Source organism: Pseudonaja textilis, chromosome 1 (assembly GCF_049901715.1).
Source record: "Pseudonaja textilis isolate UNSWEBS1 chromosome 1, rPseTex1.2, whole genome shotgun sequence".
Taxonomy (NCBI): Eukaryota; Metazoa; Chordata; class Lepidosauria; order Squamata; family Elapidae; genus Pseudonaja; species Pseudonaja textilis.
The window spans coordinates 297714590-297737466 of record NC_141990.1 but is presented as its reverse complement, the minus strand read 5'-3'; the positions used below and the strand labels follow the sequence as shown (position 1 = coordinate 297737466).

At 36.1% G+C, this 22877-nt stretch overlaps 1 protein-coding gene across 4 annotated transcripts in view; it reads left to right on the top strand.

Annotated features, from left to right (window-relative positions):
• The window catches only part of BEGAIN (brain enriched guanylate kinase associated), a 171156-nt gene that overhangs the window by 144818 nt on the left and 3461 nt on the right, over positions 1–22877 (top strand). For all 4 annotated transcript variants that reach the window (XM_087922201.1, XM_087922202.1, XM_087922203.1 and 1 more), the window contains 2 exons: positions 12364–12471; positions 18388–18471. In XM_087922201.1, coding sequence (XP_087778327.1) covers positions 12364–12471; positions 18388–18471 — 192 coding nt within the window. The remainder of the gene's footprint in view (positions 1–12363; positions 12472–18387; positions 18472–22877) is intronic.

The window sequence follows — 22877 nt, the reverse complement described above, 5'->3', positions numbered from 1 at the left end:
ATAGAATAGAATAGAATAGAATAGAATAGAATAGAATAGAATAGAATACTTTATTGGCCAAGTGTGATTGGACACACAAAGAATTTGTCTTGGTGTAAATACTCTCAGTATACATAAAAGAAAAGGTACATTCGTTAAGAATCAAGAATCATAACATACAACACTTAATGATAGTCATAAGGTACAATCAGCAATCAAATCGTACTAGGAAACAGTCAATATAAATTGTAAGGATACAAGCGACAAAGTTACAGTCCTACAATCACAAATGGAAGGGGATGGGTGATAAGGAGTGATGAGATTAACAGTAATAGTAGTGCAGACTTTGTAATAGTTTAACTGTGTTGAAGGAATTATTTGTTTAGCAGAGTGATGGCTTTCGGGGGAAAAACTGTCCTTGTGTCTAATTCTGTGTGCAGTGCTCTATAGCGTCATTTTGAGGGAAGGAGTTGAAACAGTTTATGTCTGGGATGTGAGGGGTCTGTAAATATTTTCACAGCCCTCTTTTTGACTTGTGCAATATACAGGTGAATGGGGGTGATTGAAGGCAGGTGGTATTAATTGTTTTTTCTGCAGTCCTAATTATCCTCTGAAGTCTGTGTCTGTCCTGTTGGGTTGCAGAACTTAACCAGACAGTTATAGAGGTGCAGATGATAGACGCAATAATTCCTCTGTAGAACTGCATCAGCAGCTCCTTGGGCAGTTTGAGCTTTCTGAGTTGGCACAGAAAGAACATTCTTTTTTATGATGTTTTTGATGTTAGGTGTCCATTTTAGGTCTTGTGATATGATAGAACAGAAAAATTTGAAGGTCTCTACTGTTGATACTTTGTTGTCTAGTATTGTAAGAGGTGGTAGTATGGGAGGGTTTTTTCTAAAGTCTACCACCATTTCTACGGTTTTGAGTGTGTTCAGTTCCAGATTAGGAACTGGGAGATTGCCTTGGGCAATCTCTGCAGATGGCCTTGGGTCAGTCACTCTCTCTCAGTCCATTTCCAAAAACTTTTGCCAAGGCAGTGACTAGTCTAGGAAGTTGCCAGTGAAGCTACTTCAACATGTACATAATGTTGGAAAGCCAAAAGGAACTGCTGATCATTCCCATGCCCTCATTCTGAGGCAGCTGAAATTCTGAATTGCCTTCATTGTCCACTTCTGAATTGCCTTCACGGTATATCAAATTATACTCTGGAATAAACGCGTCCCTATAACTTTCTTGCAAATAAGGATGTAACTACTTGAATTAATAACTGAAGCTGGTAAGAAGCCCATCATGTCAGTGATGTTATTAGCCATCAAGCATCACTGTTGGGTCCAGTAGTGCAAACCTCATCTTTAAGGGAAAGTGCAAAGATAAATCTCCAAAATCATGATGATGTTACCTAGTTTGAGTACTGAAATGTCTGCAAGAAAATAACCAAGCTCAGAGAGAACCAAGTACCCCTCATTTCAACCCTGAAGTACAAATATTCTCTTTTATTAATACTGAATTAGTTCCAGGCCCCACACATTTAGAAGTTGTAGACAAATTGGGGTGGGCACAAAAGAGTAAAGTGAAGCTGTGTAGGCATTCTTGTGACTGAAAAAAATTAGGTATACTTAGGTATACTAAAAACTAGGTATACTTACTCACTTCTTGGTGAGGAGACCTGGTAATTCCTGAAAGACTTAGGCATGAGTGGCATTCGAAAAAATTTCTATTAGGAAAAAACATTTCATCATGGAAGCAATTTGGAATGGTTGATTGGGGTCTTTTTTACTGAAGATCTTCAAGCAGGGACAAGAGAGCCATCAACTGAGAACAACCTTGCTCTGTATGTCCTGCATTTTAGTAGGGATTATACCAGCAGACCACCAAGCCCCTTCCAAATTGATGATTCTCTGGTTTTCATATGTTGAATCCAAGAGGAAAATACTTGTATATCGGGCCATGTTTTTTGAATAGGACTATCAAAGGGCAGCCAGCTTGTTGTATTTAGTGTTATTGTCCCTTTTTATCATTCTGGTTCCAGGAAAGTGCAAAATCTCTTCAACAGTCTCCTCAGCAAATCCATGTCAAATTACCTTTAGAATTCTTCTGATGGAATAACTCTCTGTGAGTCTTTGATTCCCACATTAAAAGTAATGTCAGAGTTTTCCTGCGGCTTAGAAATATTAAAGTTATCAGAAGATAAAACTGTTTTAAAAATCAAAATCAAAAGAAGTGGGTATACTGTAATAATGATTTAGTGTGGGACTTGTGCACCATATTTTTTAAAATGGGCTTTCTTATGCTGAAAAAATACTACATTTTGGTGATATCTGTCAGTCACCTAAGAACAGTATTTGCAAAGACAGATACTAATTAGCTAGAAGCTGCAACTGACCTTTCCTCTTCTTATTGCAAGAGTGAATATGATCTGGGGGGTTTTCTGTCTCAAGAAATAATATTTGGCTTGAAAGGTTGTCATTTTGGAGTATCTGACTGATGATCATGCTGTGATTAACAGCATTGTAACCTTCTTATTACTTAGCCATATCATTGACCCATTGAACACATTGTCTGTACAGAATCACATAGTTGGAAGTGCTTTGGAAGTCATCTGATCAAGCCCTCTGCTAAATGTAGGTCTGCAGTGCAGGATATGGCCAACATCATACCTGATAAATAAATATCCAGCCTCTGCTTAACTGTCCTGCAATGGAAAACCCATCACCTCCACAGGTAATTTGTTCCATTACCAAATAGCTCTTACTGCTAGGAAGTTTCTCCTAAGGTGTAATCAAAATCTTCCCCACAATTTTAGTCATCAAGGAGAGCCCATCACAGGTGTAGACTCAGGAGTAATCTGACAGCTCAATCAGCATTTGAAAAAAAGAAGGATGGCATCTTGTCTCTGGCCAGCCTGGCATACATTCCTCTTCAACAATTAGAGCCAGTCAACTGCATTATTACGTCATGCTCAGATTGGCTGTGAAAGATTGTTGTGCAATGAATAGGTTGCTATAGTATCTGTATAGTCCAGTGTAACCATCGGATCATGGACTTTAGAGCAAGGGCAGAAACATGTGGCTCACCAGATCTTATTGAACATAATGTCTTTTATCCTTCACCTATTTGGGACTGCTAGTACATGCCGTTCTCTAATTTCTGGAAGGCCACTGCTCTGTTTTCCCTGCTTCCGAGATGCATACTCTTGAAGACATTCATGTTGTCAGAGGATGCTGATGAGAGGCTAGGAATATATTTGATGGAGGTAAAAGTAAATTAAAGGAATTGTGGGATGCATGTAAAGCTTTAAAATCAAGGCTGATTTTTAAACTGGAAAATCAACACCCTTGCCTTTGTTTTTACTTTGCTGTTAATGGCATTCCTGTGAACCTTCAGATTTCTATTAATCCATTACTATTAAAGCTGTGGTTGCTAAAAGCTACAAATGCTGTTGCAATAGCAAAACAGCCTTGAAGCATATATAGCATTCTCCATTTGGCCTAACTGAAAATAGAACTATTTCTATAGAATTACAAGTACAAAAATAACCACCATTTACTGAAGAAGTTATTTTAGTTATCATAGTCAAATAGACTACAAAAGATTGGAGAAGGAGCTCAAAGGATTCATATGTAGAAGGACTCTGCTTTTGATGTATGTATAGGAGGATTAATTTGTAAGCTATATTGTGCTTGATCTTGCATTAGGGGACTTTATAATTCCCGAGTTATGGTATAGAAATCCCATTTATTCCAGTAAGCAATTCCTTTTAAGCAATCATGCATAAATTTGGACTGCAAATAATTTTAAGTGTTACAGTGAATTAATAATATATTAAGAAATAATCACTACCATTCAAAATATAAACTTTCAATAAAATGTTTTAGGACTGTACCATTTCAGCATGCCAATAGGGAATAGTTCAATGAATGTTCCTCGATTATCTAGCATTCTACGCACAGGGAGAGTATTTTTAATGAGAAAAACGTTAAAGGAACATGTAATTTCATATTTTTCCATTTTGGAAAGATACAGACCTACATTTGATTTGCTTTTTCCTGAAAATGCCAAAGAGCTTTAAGTAAAGAACTATTTACTAAAGGACTATAAAGCCTTAGTAAGACCACACCTACAGTACTGCATCCAATTTTGGTCCACCACATTATAACAAAGATGTTGAGACTCTAGAAAAAGTACAGAGAAGAACAACTAGGATGATTGGGGGACTGGAGACTAAGGCATATGAAGAACTGTTACAGGAACTGGGCTTGACTAGTCTAATGAAGAGAAGGACCGGGGAGATATGATAGCACTTTTCCAATATTTGAGGGGCTGCCACAGAGAGGAAGAGGTCAATCTATTTTCTAAAGCACCTGTAGGCCAGGCAAGGAATAATGGAAATTGAACAAGGAGAGATTTAACCTGGAAATAAGGAGAAACTTTCTGACAGTGAGAACAATGGAACAGCTTGCCCTCGGAAGTTTGGGAGCGCCATCCCTTGAGACCTTCAAGAAGAGATTGGACTGCCATTTGTCAGAAATGGTGTAGGGTCTCCTGCTTGGGTGGGGGGGTTGGACTAAATGACCTATAAGATCCCTTCCAACTCTGATTATCTGTTATCTGTTAACTATGCTGATTCAAAGTTCTAATAATATTTATATTTCTCTTTACACAGTATGTCAATCCTTATGAAAGATGCCATGTATCCTGGGTTATTGGTTGTGTCAGCTTTATCTTTGGGATTAGTTCCACCCTGAAATATCCAAAAATTATTAGCCACATAACAATTCTACTTTGCTTCTACTTTGGACTGATCTCAGAAATTAAAGTTGGGCCTAGGTAATATTGGATAAGACCATCATGAAATTCCAGAAGATAAGAGGGACGCATCACTTCATGTTGTTACCAAGCTAATAGTGTTAAAGTAGTCACAGAAGTTTTACTTAATTTAAGACTCTGTGAAGTTTTGCTTCAAAGATTTCATTTGGAGGTGCTATGATCAAATCATTCCTTCAAAACAAATCAGATACCTTTGAATGGATTTGGTAATTTGATGTATCCCATACTTATTTTTCAATTCAATCTGATATTTCAAAAGTGGTTCAGTTGACCTAACTTCTTTAAAAAAAAATGGATTAATTGAATCAGAACTTGAGTGATTCACTCACTACAGATAGTCCTTGACTTACAACAGTTTATTTAGTGACCATTCAAAGTTACAATGGCACTGAAAGAAGTGGCCGTTTTTCACATTTATGAACTTTGAGGTATCCCCATGGTCATGTCATCAAAATTCAGACACTTGGCAAATGGTTCATACTTACGGCCATTGCCATAAGGTCAGGTGGTCATCTTTTGAAACCTTCCGACAAGCAAAGTCAATGGGGAAGCCAGATTCATTTAACAAGCGGGTTACTAACTTATCAACTGCAGTTATTCACTTTAACAACTGTGGGAAGAAAGGTTGTTAAATGGGGCAAAACTCACTTAACAAATGTCTCACTTAACAACAGAAATGTTAGGCTCAATTGTGGTCATATGTCGAGGACTACCAGTACTAATAGCTACTTTCCTCTCCTGGTTTAAGAGCAGTGGAACATCTGTATTTTCATATTATACATATTTTGGGTACAAATTTAGAAATATGACCATTCCTAATCATGTTCCTCACTTTTCATATAACAGACATGTGCAACTTGGGGGTCCTTAATCCGTTTTTAAATCAGAATAGAATAAGAATTGAATTGAATACTTTATTGGCCAAGTGTGATTGGACACACAAGGAATTTTCTTGGTGCAAATGCTCTCAGTATACATAAAAGAAAAGATACATTCGTCAAGAATCATAAGGTACAACTTAATAATACTCATGGGGTACATTAAGCAATCTAATCATACTAGGAAACAGTCAATAAAAATAGTTTGGATAAAAGTAACAAAGTTACAGTCATAAGTGCGAGGAGATGGGTGAAAGGAAGGATGGGTTCTCCTTTGATCATGACTGCCTAGATTAATATTAACGATATAAAATAATGGAATGTAGTGCAAAATAAAACAGTGCAAAGCTCTTCAAAGTTTTAAAGGTCGCAGTAGAGCTGTTTCCAAAAGAAAGTTGGATTAGAAACGTTTTTCTTTGGTTTGAAATGTTTCAATTTGCAATCATTCACATATTTTTCATGGGAACTTGCTAATAGATTTAACTAAAAAAAGAATAACCTGCACCACATGACTTCTTTCATCTTAACAGCATGAAAAAGATTTAGATGGTTTGAGAACTACAATTATACAAGCCTCATATGGTACATGATATGCCATTTATGATTATTAACACTTATTAGAAGCAAAAGTCTTGAGTAGGAATTTTCCATATCCAGTTCTTGGGTATGTGCCTCTGAGCAAGCATCTTGTATTGATACATCAGATTGTACCTGAACTTTTGTACTTTTTCAATCCCCTTTTGGTGACAACAGTGGTCCCAGTGTCAGAGATGACATTTTACATTGCCCTGACTGCAATTGCTGAAAATTGATAGTATAACTGCTTGTTCTTTTGTAGGAGGAAATATGCAAAAAAAAATGAGCATAATTTTTTTTTAAAAAAAAACGAACTCCTAACCTTCCATGGGGAAAATCATTGGAAGCATTTGCTTCCAACCATAGATATTTTTGGGGGGTGCAATTGTTGAAATGGTACAAAATATTGCAGAAATACTTAGTCCGAAAGGAAGCATTTTTTGCAAATCAGCACTAAATATAAATTACCTTGGTTTCTTTAAAAAAGGCGGGGTTAAATTATTCTTTCATATTTAAATATAGCATTTGGAAGGAAAAAGCAGTGTGAAAGCAGAGATCTACACATATGAAAGAAGTTGGATCAGATAATGTTTTTCTAATCCATGTGCTCCCAGGAATATTACTATAAAATATACACATTTCTATAAAATTTACTTAAAGATTAAATGATATATTAATATTTAAGTAAATTTTATAGAAATGTGTATATTTTATAGTAATATTCAAAAAAGTATATAAGAAACATTCCATGTAGACTGCATAAGAAAAGTGTGTATTATTAAATTTACTCCCCAATTGCATCCCTGAATCCTATTCAAGCAAATACTGTTGTTAAGGTGAAGCCACAAAACCAAGCTACTGTTGTTATTGTTATGGTTATCTGGACATTGCTTTGCATTAATTAACATAATTATTTTCATTTTATGCCTGTTAAAGATACCTGTGGCATCAGTTTCATCAAGCATTTCAAATTAATTTCCAGAGGGTATTAGAGATACTGTTTATTCATGCTGAACTATTATCCTGGGCTTGACCTGAAAGACATACCTATTTCTTTACAGACAAAATAATGTTCTCAGAGAGTTTGCACATGTAATAATTTATTAGTTTCCCCTTTTTTAATATCTTCCACTGGAATTGCATTACTTGAAATAAGTTAACCAGCTAAATTTGCTGCCATTTCAACTTACATGCTGAATAGTTCAATTGGAAACAGTAGAGAGCTGCCCTGAGCTAATAAAAACTGGGTTTTTTTGCCACCAGTTAAATTTGGGGGTGTATAATTTCCCATTCACACAAAAATAAAGTCTTGAAGTCACTTATGTGTTGCTTCCTATAAGCAGTCTATCACATTTGGATTTCTGTAATCTCATTTTATCTTTGCCCTGCATTCCATATACGTATATAAATAAACTCTTCTTACTCAGCTAGTTCTGATAAACATTAAAATAAGGAATAGCATAGAAACATTTTCTCAAAGCAAGAAGTCCTTCTTAAAAAAAAAGACATAGAATGAAAAAAAATACAGCATTACTGTAAGCCTGTGGTTTTCTCCTCCACTCTTCTCAAAAAGCAGCACCTTTCTTTTACTTCAAGGTACAATAGAGTGGAAGGTAAGGGATCATGAATACCTAAACCAATTAGAAGGAATAAAAGTAAGGATGCTGGATGGATGTTGCCTTTTTATCACCTCCTCATAACAGTTGTCTTTTAAAGATTGTCTCTTACATTGTTCTTTCTTCAAACTTTTCTTCTGATTTTTTCTTTTATTTTTGCTTGGTTGTTACGCTTGTAATGATTTGGGGATATTATAAAATGCTGTAAGAATTTAGCATTAAAAGACAACATAAAACTTTTATCTTAGAATAATAATATAAATAAGAAATTGCCAGCTAGAAACAGGACTTTGGACCTTCCTGTGCTATCTTATGTAACAGAGAGCAAATGTGGGACAGTGCTTAGCATATCAGAGTAGATCCAACTCCATGTTTTGTCATGGAGCTTGATGAAAGTGGACAGTCTTATTACTCTTAGGGATACAATGCAGTGGAGAAGTGTGTTACAGTATTGCAATAAAAAGGAAGTAGAGATCAGTATATGTTTGAGGAACCCTTTTTTGCAGAGAAGGAAGTTGTTAAAAGGAGTATGTGTGCTGTTGTTTCTTCCTATCTTCCCTTCTTTCTTTCCAGAGAGAAATAAAAGGCTGAAAAAATGAGAGGAAATGATAATAGCAGTAGCATAATTGGGGACTGGGAGAGGAGGAGGAGGAGGAGGATTATTTTGGAAAGAAGCCACTGACTGGACTCCTATATTATGTTAAACCATAAGGGGTTGGTTGATTTAGACCTTAATTTAATATAGAAATAGGGATGCTTGTTCTATGAATAAAGCATAATTTGAAACCATAATTTATTATTAATTGATTGCAATTGTGACATTGCATGATTTGCCAGTAGACATGCATATTTTACTCCTGGTTTAGTTTACATCTTTAAGCACCTGTAAACCTAGATGGAAAAGCAGGTAAAAGGTAAGATAAAACACCCTGAAGCAGAGCAAACCCCCCAAGCTCTCTAATTTCCAATGTTGTGATACACATTTTCAGTATTCAGGTTGCATTGAGTGGTATTCCTAGGAACACTTTAAAAACTGTGAAATAAATACAAAAATTATTATATGAGTATTTTGTCTTGATGAAATTTGTGGACATTTTTGTCAGAACCCTCAGGATGCATCTGTTGCTCCCATCTGTTCCTCCAGCTGTACTGAAAGAAAAATTGCCTTGAGCCACTACCCCAATTGATTGGCAGATAAAATAGTGCAGATGTTCCCATTGAAGAAGTTCTTCTGCCAGCAAATAATTGCACATTGACTCAAACTTAAAGAAAATAAGGCTAGCTATGGGTCCTTTCATCAACTGACCGGAAAGAAGCATAAAATCTTTGCACCTTATGTTTATAGAAGTTATTTCAGTCAGTTTTGATACATGCCTTGTAATGTTTTGATTTAGTAGAGGTTTGGGTGGTCTTTTTAAGGCCTTGGAGTATATTTGGAATACTAAAAACAGATTATATGGTATCTCACAAAATAGTTGTCATGGAACTTTGTCTCTTCATGTGATGAGTACCATGGTGTGTATTGTCAACCACAAAAGAATTGTGTTTACAAGACAATAAGCAAGTAAAGCTACTTCCCACTAGCTCTTCTAGTTCCCCAAGCTTCTTTATTTTTATTTATTTATTTGATTTGTCAATCGCTTACAAGATAATAGGTATAAGTATAAACATAGTTATGAATACATGAAATGGATACATATAAGAAAAATAAAAAGAAACAATAGGACAGGGACGGTAGGCACGTTGGTGCTCTTATGCACACCCCCTACAGACCTCTTAGGAAAGGGGTAAGGTCAATAGTAGAAAGTTTAAGGTTAAAGTTTTTGGGGTTTGGGGAAGAAACCACAGAGTCAGGTAGAGTATTCCAGACATTGACCACTCTGTTGCTGAAGTCGTATTTCCTGCAGTCAAGTTTGGTGCGGTTAACCTTGAGTTTGTATCTATAGTGTTCTCTTCTATTGTTATGGTTGAAGCTGAAGTATTCATTGACAGGTAGGACATTGCAATGTATGATTTTATATATTATACTTAGATCGGACCGAAGGCGGCATAGTTCTAGGTTGTCTACTCATCTCTAATGATCTAAATAATAGAGCCCACTGTAACTACATAGCCAAAAAGGCATTAAGAGTTGTTAATGTAATCCTACGTAGCTTTTTCTCTGGTAATATCACACTACTAACTAGAGCATACAAAACATTTGCTAGACCAATACTTGAATACAGCTCATCAGTCTGGAACCCACATTACGTATCTGATATTAACACAGTTGAGAAAGTCCAGAAATATTTCACAAGAAGAGTTCTCCACTCCTCTACTCGTTGCAGAATATCTTATGCCACCAGACTTGAAATTCTAGAGCTAGAAAATCTAGAAGTATGCCACCTTCGGTCCGATTTACAGGATAGTTTTTTTCTGAAACCAAATTGTTTATTAGAGAGTAGGTTTTTTGTCTCTAAGTGGAGGATAATGGATTGGTTAATAATTTATTCCATGACTTTACAGGTGACACAGCATAAAGAAATTGGTCTGTAATTTTCAACTAGGCTGGGGTCTCTCTTTTTGAAGATAGGGATGACCGTGGCTTGTGACCAGAGGTTTGGCAAGGAGCTGGTCCTGAAAGATTTTTCAAAGATTATGCTTACAGGTATAGCAGCTATAGCAGCTATAGCAGTGGATAGCATTTTTAAGAAGTAGGCACATATTCCATCCAGTCCAATAGATAGAGATTATTTTAGATTGTGTAGTGTTTTTTCAACATTGTCTTCTGTAAAATCTATATGTATTAGATCACTGTAGTTGTCTGTGGCTCGACTAGGAAATAGTGGGCATGATTCATTGCTGTTTACAAATACTGAGCCAAAGAATGTGTTAAAGAGGTTGGCTTTAATGGTGTCGTCGTTGCAGTCTTTACCATTAGGTCCTTTCAGGGGTGGGATGGACCTTCTTTCTATCCTGTTTTGTTTTGGGAGAGTATAGTCACAAAGCTTCAACCATAACAATACAAGAACAAACAATAGATACAAACTCAAGCTTAACTGCACCAAACTTCATTGCAGGAAATACGACTTCAGCTACAGAGTGGTCAATGTCTGGAATACTCTACCTGACTCTGTGGTTTCTTCCCCAAACCCCAAAAACGTTAACCTTAAACTTTCTACTATTGACCTCACCCCTTTCCTAAGAGGTCTGTAGGGGGTGTGCATAAGCACACCAATGTGCCTACTGTCCCTGTCCTATTGTTTCTTTCATTTTTCTTCTGTGTACTCATTTCTTGTATTCATAACTATGTTTTTCCTTATACCTATTATCTTGTAAGCGATTGACAAATCAAATAAATAAATAAATAACACAAGCAAGCAAGCAACTAAGCTGCATTTTTGACTTTCTGAGAAGGTTTATTAGGTCTACCTAATTATGGTTCAGAGCATCTTTTTCCCATAAAGATGTTGTTTTGCAGCCTGCTTGCTTCACATTTATTTTTTAGATTTTTAGCCTAGTGAGTCTGGCACCAAAGAAAGTATATCAAAAAATCACACTACTTATTACTGCTTGAATGTTATAGGATTTTTTAAAAGAAAGTTTTAAATCAGAGGTTCCCAAACTTTCTCAGTTCATGGCACCCTAAGTGTCTCAGTAATTGTTTCACAGCACCTGTAGACTAAAACTGTGAACTACTGCTGTGTTTTTCTCAACAACTAAAAATATCCCATGGAGACCTAGAGGCTGCAGTGCAAAGATCAAGAACTGTGGACTTTAAATTATTGTTGAGAGTATATTTGGTATTCTTCAGATACAAACACTTCTGAAAAGTCACTGTCCTAAATGGCAAAACTGAAACCGTAGAAATAAGGAAACAGCTCAGGACACTGAGAAGAATTGGCCAACACATGATACATCAGAGGTTTTTGAGGAAGGAAGGGAAAATCTACATATTGCTACAAACTTCCATTCATCTGCTGGGATTTCTTCTATCTTTCTTCCACCTGCAACTCCTTATATTATTTCAAAATCTGCTGTAGAGGTTTGTGAGGGCCAGATTTTGAGGTCAAGTGTGGAAGGTGTATTACATAATTGTGATGGATCTATAAAAGCAAACTTAAACAATTACCCTTAAATTAAATTGTATCTCTGTCTTGCAAACATTGACCATAAGAATATACACATGCTGTCACATTAGAGACTTAAACATGATAGGGTGATACTAAAAAGTTAAAGCACTGTATATTTTTCTGAAGGTCCTATAAAAATATTACAGTTCAGTTGTACTTGCCTAACACTGGTACCCAAAAACAGTGACTGGAATCAATTTATATGAAAACTGAATGTTTTGAAGTCTCTTATTATATGATTCTTAGGAAGAAATGTAACAGGAAAAAAAGAGAAATATTCGAGAAAAGACCTTTCATACAATTATTCTTTGTCTGGGAAAACAACAGCTCAGTAACTTGTTTTAGAGAATGTTGATTGAACTGTTTTGTACCCAGGCTCAACACTATGAAGAAGAAAAAAGAGCATTAAGCCACGAAATAATAGCCCTCAATAACCATTTGATAGAAGCCAAGGTGACAATCGATAAATTATCAGAAGATAATGTAAGTATTTTCTCTACTACAATATATAGAAAGATAAAGGTAAAAATTACAACATAGGATAGAAATATTACATTGCAAGTAATTTGGGTATTCTTTTGTTATCTTCAGCTATTAATTACAGGTAGTCCTTGTTTAGGGACTACTTCATTTAGCAACCATTTGCAATTACAACCAATTCTTGAATTTATAACTTTTCAGTCTATAAAGTAAAAGAAAGATGAAGTAAAATAATGCATACAGTTATAGTTTCACTAAAAAATTCCTTAGCTTAATGATCAGGTTTTTGGTCCCAATTGTGGTCACTAAATAAGGACTACTTGTACTACACTTATGAACAGAACACTTCTTTTACTTAGTTTAGCAAAACATGTTGTTTTTTCTAATAAATGGGAGAATGATCTCAGTATCAAATGGAGCCACCTCATTAAATTCTAATTATATGTTATATGCTGGTCAAATGTTCTAAATGTTGCTTTTTTTGTCCAGAAAAAGACATAGTTGGCACCCAACCAAACCTGACAACGGGCTTTTCTGGCTACAGAGGTATAACAATTATAATTGGAGGAACATCTTCAAACTATCTGTTATGTCTGAGCATGTTCAGCCTTACCAAGAACAAAACTTAAAGCATGAAAGTAATTCTGTTGCATTCCAATTACCCAAAATAAGCCATCCATAAATTCTCCATCTTGTAATTCTCCATTCAGTCCCAATTTATGTGACAATCTTCAAGCTAAAACATATGATGAAAGGTTGCAGGAATTAGTTATGTTTAGTCTAGTGAAAAGAAGGCCTAGGGGCGACATAACAATGTTCCAACATTTGATGAGCTGCCACAAAGAAGATGAGGTCAGCCTATTTTCCAAAGCACCAGAAGGCAAGACAAGAAGCAATGTATGGAAACTAATCAAGGAGAGAAGCAACCTAGAGCTAAGGAGAAATTGCCTGACAATGAGAACAATAAACCAGTGGAACAGCTTGCCTTCAGAAGATGCTTCATCACTCGAGGCTTAAAAAAAAAAGATTGGACAGCCACTTGTCTGGAATGTTATAGGATTTCCTTCTTCAGCAGGGGGTTGGGTTAGAAGACCTCCAAAGTCCCTTCTAATTCTGTTATTATGAAAGCATCCAGTCTCTGACTCAGAACTATCTGTTTGACAATATTCAGGTTTACTTTCCCTTAAAATAATTTTTATGGGATCAGTTAACTTTAACAATGGGTTACCTTCTTTTATATAGAATTTTAATTGGCAAACATTTAATTAAATGCTTTCCCCAATGCTCTCATGACTTTCATTTCATCAGTGAAGCCTTCCTTATTGGTTCATATCAAGTCAATGATTTGACTACCCTCTGAAGGAGAAAGCAAAAGAAATCAGTAATTTCCTGGGAAAACAACGCTTGGCCAAGTTTGTTATCCAACAAATGCTAGGAAAATTAAAAATCCCCCTCACTACCATCCCATGTCTTCTTGGAGGAAGAGTAATTTGCTCCTGAAAAGCATCATCCCCATCTTCTCCTTGATTAGGCAGGTAATAGTGTACTGGTTTTATTCATCCCTCCATATATATTAACCCAGATGCTCTTTAGAGCATCACCAAATGAATTCATTCACTTCAATTTCTACATAGGCATAGATGCCTTTATTTACCATGCAGCTTCTTTTTTTACTGCTTTTACATCTTTGAACTAACTGTATCCTTTCGCTGTTATATTCCAGACATGGAGGTCATCCCATCAGCTTTCTGTTACATATATGTTAAATAATACATATTATAAAATGCATGAATATTATGATCCAGTCTTTCCGATTTTTTATTTAATGGTTTACTAGGACAATGTTCTTCCTTATTTTTAGTGTACAAGTCATTATCTGATATCAGTACTATATATTTTCTCCTCTAATCTCCATAGGATTCAATTTAAGCCCTTCTGACCAAACTCATCAGTTTTAGGCCAACTCATTTTTTTTCAGAACTTCTAAGGTATAATTCGTTTTGTGCCAAGAAACTTATGCTGATCATCAAGCTTATGATTTAGGAAGTCAAATGTAAAATAACTTGCACAGCCGGTTATTCTTTGGCAATATTCTTTCTGTTTACAGTCCTTTTCCCTCTTCCTTCCTAGATGTTCGATGTCCCTAATGATGTAAAATGTTGCACTTTTTTTCAACCTCCACATGGATTAGCAGAAAGTAATAATGGTTAGCAGATTTATTAACTCCTGGAAGTTATTCTGTTGCATTCTGATCCATGCTCTTGTTCCAAAGAAATTAAAATCTAAGCAATACACATTTACTTTAGTTTCTCAGAACTGTGAATCATGTATGTTCTTCAGTGATCTTCCATCCCGTTTCCTATTCAGCAATATCCTTTTCTCCCTTTGAAGATTCTAACTAATTTCTTTTAGTTCTGATGACCCATCATATTTTCAATGTAATATAGCGTTCAGTTCTTACTTTGCATTGATCCCCACCAACTCATTATACTCAACATTGAATACTGTAATCTTTTCTCCATCCTTTTTTCTGAAAAGAAAATAGCATATCAGAAGAAGCTTTTCATCACTGAGGAATATTTATAGAGATTCTTATAGAAGTTCTTTTCTGCTTGAAAAAAATAGTCTACCAAGAGATTAATAGAAAAATTGCAAACTGATTAGCAGTTTCATCAACAATCAAATAGTTGATACAGACAAGCAGACACTGTTCTGTGTAGTAGTGATTTTTCATGGAGTCCTTGATGCTCTTTAGGCTCTCTGAGCACCAAGCAACAACCAAGGACCAAGAGCATCAAAGTTCTTGACAATTCAACTTTGAGATACGTATATTCTCTTCTATTGGAATAATTTTATGTGAAATGACTCCCTAGCCTGGTAACCCATAAGTAAATGTGGGTTGCATTTGTCAGAACTCGTTAGACTAAAATTCATCCATAATTCTGTTTTCCAAGTTTACATGATTTCACTTGGTTGCCAAGCTCAGATTTGCCTGAAATCTCCTTGATGTGTCAAAGTTATATTATGAGAGAGAAAGAGCTCCAAGCTTCAAATTTTAGACCTCCTCTTCCTATATCTTGGCTGCTCTTTTATCAGGGTGAAGTTCTCTGCCATGTCATTTAGCCCCTGTGTACCAATGGTTTTTCCTGAGCATGAGAATCAGAAATTATTATTATTGTTATTAAACAATTGGTCAACCTTAGTCAGTGTAAGGATATAGTTCCTTTCTTACAACCATGGCAGGTTAAATCCATTGCTTTTTCTCTGTTCCTTTCTCACATTTCAGTGGAGACTGAACTTAGAGGCCAGCAATGGCTGGCTCTTTGATAAGTGATACCCATGTGCAGAGAACTGCTGGTTCACAGTTCATTTCTTATAATATTTCCCCAATGTCATGGTAGGTGCAACTTCTAGAAACCGCAGTCTCAACAACCGAATAAAGGTGGCAGAGTTAGGCTACTATACATTATCGTGAATCCATTTATTTTTAGAATGGGATGCTTTGGCAAAAACCACAAGAGCCTTCATGCAGAATTAATTTAGATATTCACCATAATTTTCATGCACAACTCAAGTTGTTTGTGTGGATATTCTTGTACATTAGAACACATTGTTAAAGGCAGACAGAAACTCTTCTATGCTCAAGTGAGTCATTATTCCTGATTTCCAAACTTCTTTGTTTTTTTGGGGAAAGCCATTTTTACAATGACAATCTCAATTTAACCAATAAATTAAAATAAGAATATAGCTGTAAGCATAAACCTGTTGAGTGGCAAGGAGCAATTTATATTATGATGACCAATTCTCTATTGATTGGAAGAATTCAGATGAAACCATCTTCATTATATGGTTGTCCAGCAAAAGAGCATCTATCATTTATATAAATGGATCCATCATCAAAATGCTCTTATCTTAGGAGATTTTTCCTTAAATTCTGCCAAAATCTGCCTTCCTATAACTGTTCTAGCTCTACAGGAATCGAAAGAATGTGCTTCAGAGAAAAAGATTTATATGTGTCCTCTACCCAATAACTGGGTTTGGTGCTGGCTTTACTCAATTGGGACATCTACACAAGTATCATCATGTCAGGAATTCACATTACAGTTATTAGTTGTGTCTGTAGCTATACAGGAGAAACAAAGAAATTATGTTTAAATGATAGACAGAATATTTATATTTTATACAAACCATTCTACAAGGTATGAATTTTATCAAAAGGTCAAGTGAAATTATCTCCAGATTTCAGTTTCATGAAAATACCACAAGCCCATTTTATGTGTAAATCAACCCAGCATTTTTGATGACAATAATAAATAATATTTTCAGAGCAAAACCAAGTGTTTGAATTTATTTGAATGGAAACATTCTGAGAGCTACACTGATTAAAGCAAACAGCATCAGTCTGTACTTTGAGAGCAACATAGAAATGTTCAAACTTGGCTCAAGACTCTTTTATATTTTTGTCATGCTTTGTGCATGTTAAGTAAGATAATTTGAACAGCACAATTGTATCTATGTACTCAGTAAAACTCAGTGAATTGGATGAGGTTTACTATGCATTAAATGCCATAATAGGGGTTATCAGTAAATTCACAGTAGAAAAGGTTTTCATACCACCATCTCTCTACAGTCACTGAACTCCTAAAGAACTTGCTTAGGAGACTTGTAAACTCCACTTAAACCAAGCAGGAGACTGGCAGAACTGCTAGAATACAGGTTTGCTCATAATCAAGCTGCAGTGTTAATAAATTCCTGTATTTACAGAAGATTTTTTTGTCCATTTCTTCCTCTGGACCTGGATTCCCATATTGCTCAGGAAAGCTACTGACTTTTTGCGGGGTGGGAGGTGGAATCAGGAGCCAGTAGTAACTATCGATGGAAGATATGGAAGTCTTAGAATTGGAAGGAGCCTTTTCAGCTATTCATTCCAACTCCCTGCAGAAATGTTCCTTTTGTGTTTTTCCTTAATTTAATTTAGGCTCCTCCAAGTAATTGCATTCTTGGACCAAACTGAGATCTTTGTAAATAACTAACATTTTTGATTGTATCTTAAGAAAGAAAAAAATTGTAAATGTGTTTAATGTGCATAGTTTTTTTTTTCAGCCAAATCAGTTTTCATATGAACAACCACCATACAAATGGCATTTGAATAGGTCAATAGCTAGGCAGCTTAATTGAAAATATATTGCAATTAAGCTGCTAGGTTACTAGTATCACCCCTTTCACTAAATTGCTGAGCAGGACAGGAATATACTTCCTATATCCCTGGGAGTCAATATGTATTCCCACATCTTTCCAGATCGTTGCCATTCAGTTTTATGAACACCATAAGTAAATAGGAAAAAAAAACATTTGAATTAAAGATTGCCCATATTTTCTGTGATGCAATCATGTATCCAAGTGGCCTTTAATCAGTGTTTCTTTCATTTTTTCGAAATAAGCATTTATAGAGACAGCAAAAATCTTAATCTATAAAAAGAAAAACAATGAAATTGGATTTGTGGAAATGTCATTGTTATACTCATTTTGAAAATCGAAGTTGCTGGATAGAATAATAACAGGCTTAAGTTGACATTCAATTGTATTTTTATTGCATTGCATAATTATGTGTAATACAGCCATAATTGTCTTGGTCAATGAGTTACTTCTGACTTCTATTTATTATTGTTCTACTTGGGAGGATGACAATAAATTCATGGAGACTTCTTATCCCTTTAAAATGAGATATTTGAGAGCATGGACATTGTCCAGTACAACCTTCCAGACTCATGAAGGCATCTGGAAAAACCTTTTATTATCACATCATCATTAGGATGAAATTTTAAATTTATTCTGTTCTTTCTCAGATCTCTGATGGCAGCTTTTGGGATGTTGTGGTAGAACTAATAATTTTAAATGTCATTTTATGTTATTTTTCAGGAACTCTATAGAAAGGATTGCAATTTAGCTGCTCAGCTGCTCCAGTGTAGCAAGAATTACGACAGGGCGCATAAGCTTTCTGAGGTAATATAAATAAATATATCAGTAAAACTCATCAGTGTGCTTGCTATCAAGGCCTAATTCTTCTTTGCAAGAACTATGAGATGGAGACATCAGGATGGATGCTCTGATGCAGTGCCTAGGCAAGAAATAGGCAGCAGAGGGAGAAGTAACCAAGGAACCCAAGGGCAAGCCCATGTTCACTATCATGAGAAGGTCACTAAGATATAATGACCTGACAGTAACACTTACTGGGATGGAGAAGAGAATTTGGGTGAGATCCTAAATTGAAACAACTGGATGACAAAGTACTAACGATGGGTGGATATTAATGCAACCGTGATTGAGGCCAATAGCTGCAAGGCCAAGATGCAAGAATGAAGAATGTTCAAGAAGTTCCATGTCTCCTGTACGTTATTTTGATTTGCTTATATTGTCATAAACAAACTTCCATGGATTCTAGGCTGCTTAAAATCATTAAAACAATCCAATCACACAGCTGCACCCCCTCCTAATAGTGTTATATGGTTAATTGGGATTTTTCTTACCACAAACTCTGCAGAAAAGGATATCCTGAGTGTTACTAGAGTAGAGGCTATCCCAGACTCAACTGCCAAGCTGTAACAGTGGAAATAGTGGAAAATTCAGTATTTTGCCTGCAGCAGCAAAATATTTAAGGACATTGTACCCAATAACATACTATATATCTGCATATCCATTTAGCTATTCTTGTGAACCTCCCAAAAGTATCTAATTCACAAGTTTTGGAGACATGAAGTACTTTTCTAGACTTATCTAAAAATCTAGCTTTGCCCAACTGTACTCCTCTAGATGATTATGGCAATTTTGGATTCTAGAAGTTGGAGCCATGCCATATGTGGAAAGCATCTGTTCAGTATAGTTCAGCAATTCCTAGAGATCAGCAGTTTTGTTTTTGAACTAGGAACCTGTCAAAGCATCATATGAAGTGCCTGGGCACATGTGTATATGTGTATCTGCAGAGGCACAGACATATTCCTATACATCTACTTAGATATAATTCTGATTTTGGCATTCTTGTGCAAGATCTTTCAACCTCGTGAGATTTCAGTGCTTTGTTTGTTTTCTTTTATTTTGCTATGGAGCAGCCAGGATGCCTTTTGAGGGTCCTGCAGACATCTCATTGCTGTGCTTGCGTAACCTACTTAACCAGGTCAGTTAAAGACCTAACAATTACATTTGCACAGTATGCTCATTTGAAATCTAAATGGCAGTTTTAAAAAAGTCCTAATTAAACTTGAAAAGGGAAAGAAATAAGAAATAAAGAATGAATAAAAACCTTAACCATTAAGCTTTTGTGATATGATTTTTTTTCTAAAAATGCTATGCATTCTTCATATTAGACTCAGTCTTGTTTATTTCATGTTTAGTTCAAAAGTCATAGAATTTATTTATTTGTTTATTTGTATCCGTTTAAAGAATGCCCAAATGCAGATTACGCTGGGCATTATACATAATTCAAAGGGGGGAAAACAATAAAAAATAAATGGATGATATCTGGAAAGACTAAATACAACAAAATCAACTAAATACCTAACAAAAACTCACAGGGCTCACTCACCATCTTGTCCTAAAGTCAGAGAAAATAGCTATGTTTTCAGTACTTTACAGAAATTCATCAGTGTGTTCAAATCTTGGGGTGAATGCTATTCCAGAGGGCAACGCTGCAACAGAGAAAGCACACTAGATGACATTGTTTCATAGATGAAACATATCATTCTGCCATATTGTACAGGTCAGGCAGAAATAATTGTCAGTCGGCAGTCTCTCAGATAACCAGGCCTTTAGCCCTGAAGGCCTTTACAGGTGGTAAACAATAGCTTGAATTGAACCCGAAATTCAATTGGCAACCCAATACAGCTCATGGAGCAGTGGTTTCCCATGGCATATTGAGGCATGCTCATTACTGCCCACACTGTCCCATTTTGGAACAGTTCTAGCTTCTAAGTGGTTTTCAGGGGCAATGTCATGCTAAATGCATTATAGCCCTGCAATCATAAGGTGACTAGGACATGAGTGATCATCTGAAGGGCCTTCAGGTTGAGTGCAACCAATGCACTAGATGGATATTGTGAATATACCAAATTGTGTACCATTCTCAAATGGTGGTATGCTGCCCCACCCAAGATGAGACAGAGAAGCTCCCCAGGACCAGAGGGCCTGAATATTCAGTCACTTGGTCTTGTCAGAATTGGGCCTAAGACTGTTCCTTACCCTCCAGATTTTCAGAGTCTTCAAATAGAACAAAGCAACACTTGGGTGGTCCAGGGAAAAGACATGCTGTCCACTTTATCAGGAATCATAAACATATTTAGTTTCAAAATTTCCTCAGCTAATGGAGAGCTAATAATATTGCAAAGAAGTGTGTCGAATATTAGTGATACCTTAACACTATAAAAAAAGAAGAATCCAGCCTCCGGTTCAATTTTTTTCTCAGCCTCTGACTTTTACTCTGCAAAGATGAATAAATGTTGAAGATTTAACTTAACTGATTCATGTACCAAACCAAATTCATTTATAATCCTTATTCTCCCATTCTGAAAAATTAGAAGAGCTTTTCTCGCCTCATTATACTACCATCCTGAGCCTCTAAATGTATTTTAATATAAGAATCTTGAAAATAGCAAATAACACAAGAACATGAGAGAGAGCCCCAAGAACCCCATAGTTAATATCTATGCCAGGTGTATTAAAGGAAAAGAAACCATGCGTATGCATAGCTATCAATTTTTGAAGAGCTCCTAGAACACACAGTCCACATATGAGACCATGTGCCCTCTTCTGGCATCTTATTAAAGACAAGATAAATGTTTTCAATCTTTTTGGATAGATACGGGGAATTTAAAATTACTAAATAAGTACCTAAATTCAAGTTTTGTGTCTTATTGCAATTCTTTCACTCTTTAATTATCCTATAATCAGAGATGGTCTTCAGCAGGTTCTTCAGCAGGTTCAGCAGTTCTGGAGAACCAGTAGCAGAAATTTTGAGTAGTTCGGAGAACCGGCAAACACCACCTCTGACTGGAGATTTTACAGTATCTTTCCCCCGCCACACCTACCAAGCCATACCCACAGAACCAGTAGTAAAAAAAAATTGAATCCCACCACTGCCTAAAATCCCTCAAAATCTACAATTTAAGGCATTGTTTTGAACTGATAAAAATAGCCCTCATCCTATGACTGGTCACTTAATAATCAAACTTATGATGGACACCCCCCCCCAAAAAAAAGACTTATAATCCAGTTTCAGAGTTCTGATATCCCCCTTCTGCAGCGACATGATTACATTCCACATGTTCTAATACAATCACCTGGATTTACAGTGTTTGCAGCCCTCTGAGATTCCATGACCATAGTTTATGACTTTTTCCCCCCGAAACTGGTTTTTACTACTGGTTTCTGGCAAAACTGCCCCATAGGGAGCAATAGGTTCACTTAACAATCACAACATTTGCTTAAACGATTGCGGCATTCACTTTATGAATTCCATGTTCACTTGTCAACTACACACACACCCCAAAGTCATAAAGTTCGGTCTAGTCATGTGGTGATGTGCTGTATGACCATCACAGCATACAGCAGTAATTGTGGAATTCAGTTATGGCTTAACTCAAGGAGTATCCATATCATAAACAAACGTAAGAGAGAGGGGGGCAAAAATATGAATGTTGGCTGAAAGGGGGGAAAAAAGTCAAGAATTGATTAGTATTGGAATAGGACACCACAAGGAAATCTCAAAACGACAGGCTAAATTGGGAATTGGATAAAGTATCCCAAGAGGAAAAAACATCCATATTGTTGCCAAGGAAACCATATATATATATATATACACCTATTCATGAAATTGCTAGGAGTTAAACGTGCTCAAGGGAGATTTTACCTTTCCCCACTCTGTTGAAGTCAGGCATCACCAAGGAGATCTAGTACAGCCTTGGAATCCAATCGGAGATGGTGAGGTGGGGGAATTGCATCAATAAAATTGTGCATCCCTAGTCAATATTATTTGCTTTTTAATTGTTAGCATAATCACCCGGATAGACCTCCTTCGCAAATTAATTTTGAAAACAATCCCAAATCACTGGGTTATAGCACCATTTTATGTCTGATTGCCAGGCTGGAAGTCTCACTGGGATTTAAGGTGGGGGGGGGGGGTTTCCCAAGCAAAACCATTTGTAGGATTACAGACTTAGTTTTGTGGAGTCACAGAAAATCAATATGGGAGTCTTCCCATATTGAAGTCAATATGGACTTCTGGGCCCTAAGTTAGCTTTCAGGTTGCATGTTTTGTCACCATCTCTTCATTACAGCTGAGAAAATGAGAACAGCCTGCTTTCATGGCTTCATAGCCTATGAAGGATATGGTTGCAGTACGTGTGAAGTGCGTGCTGCTA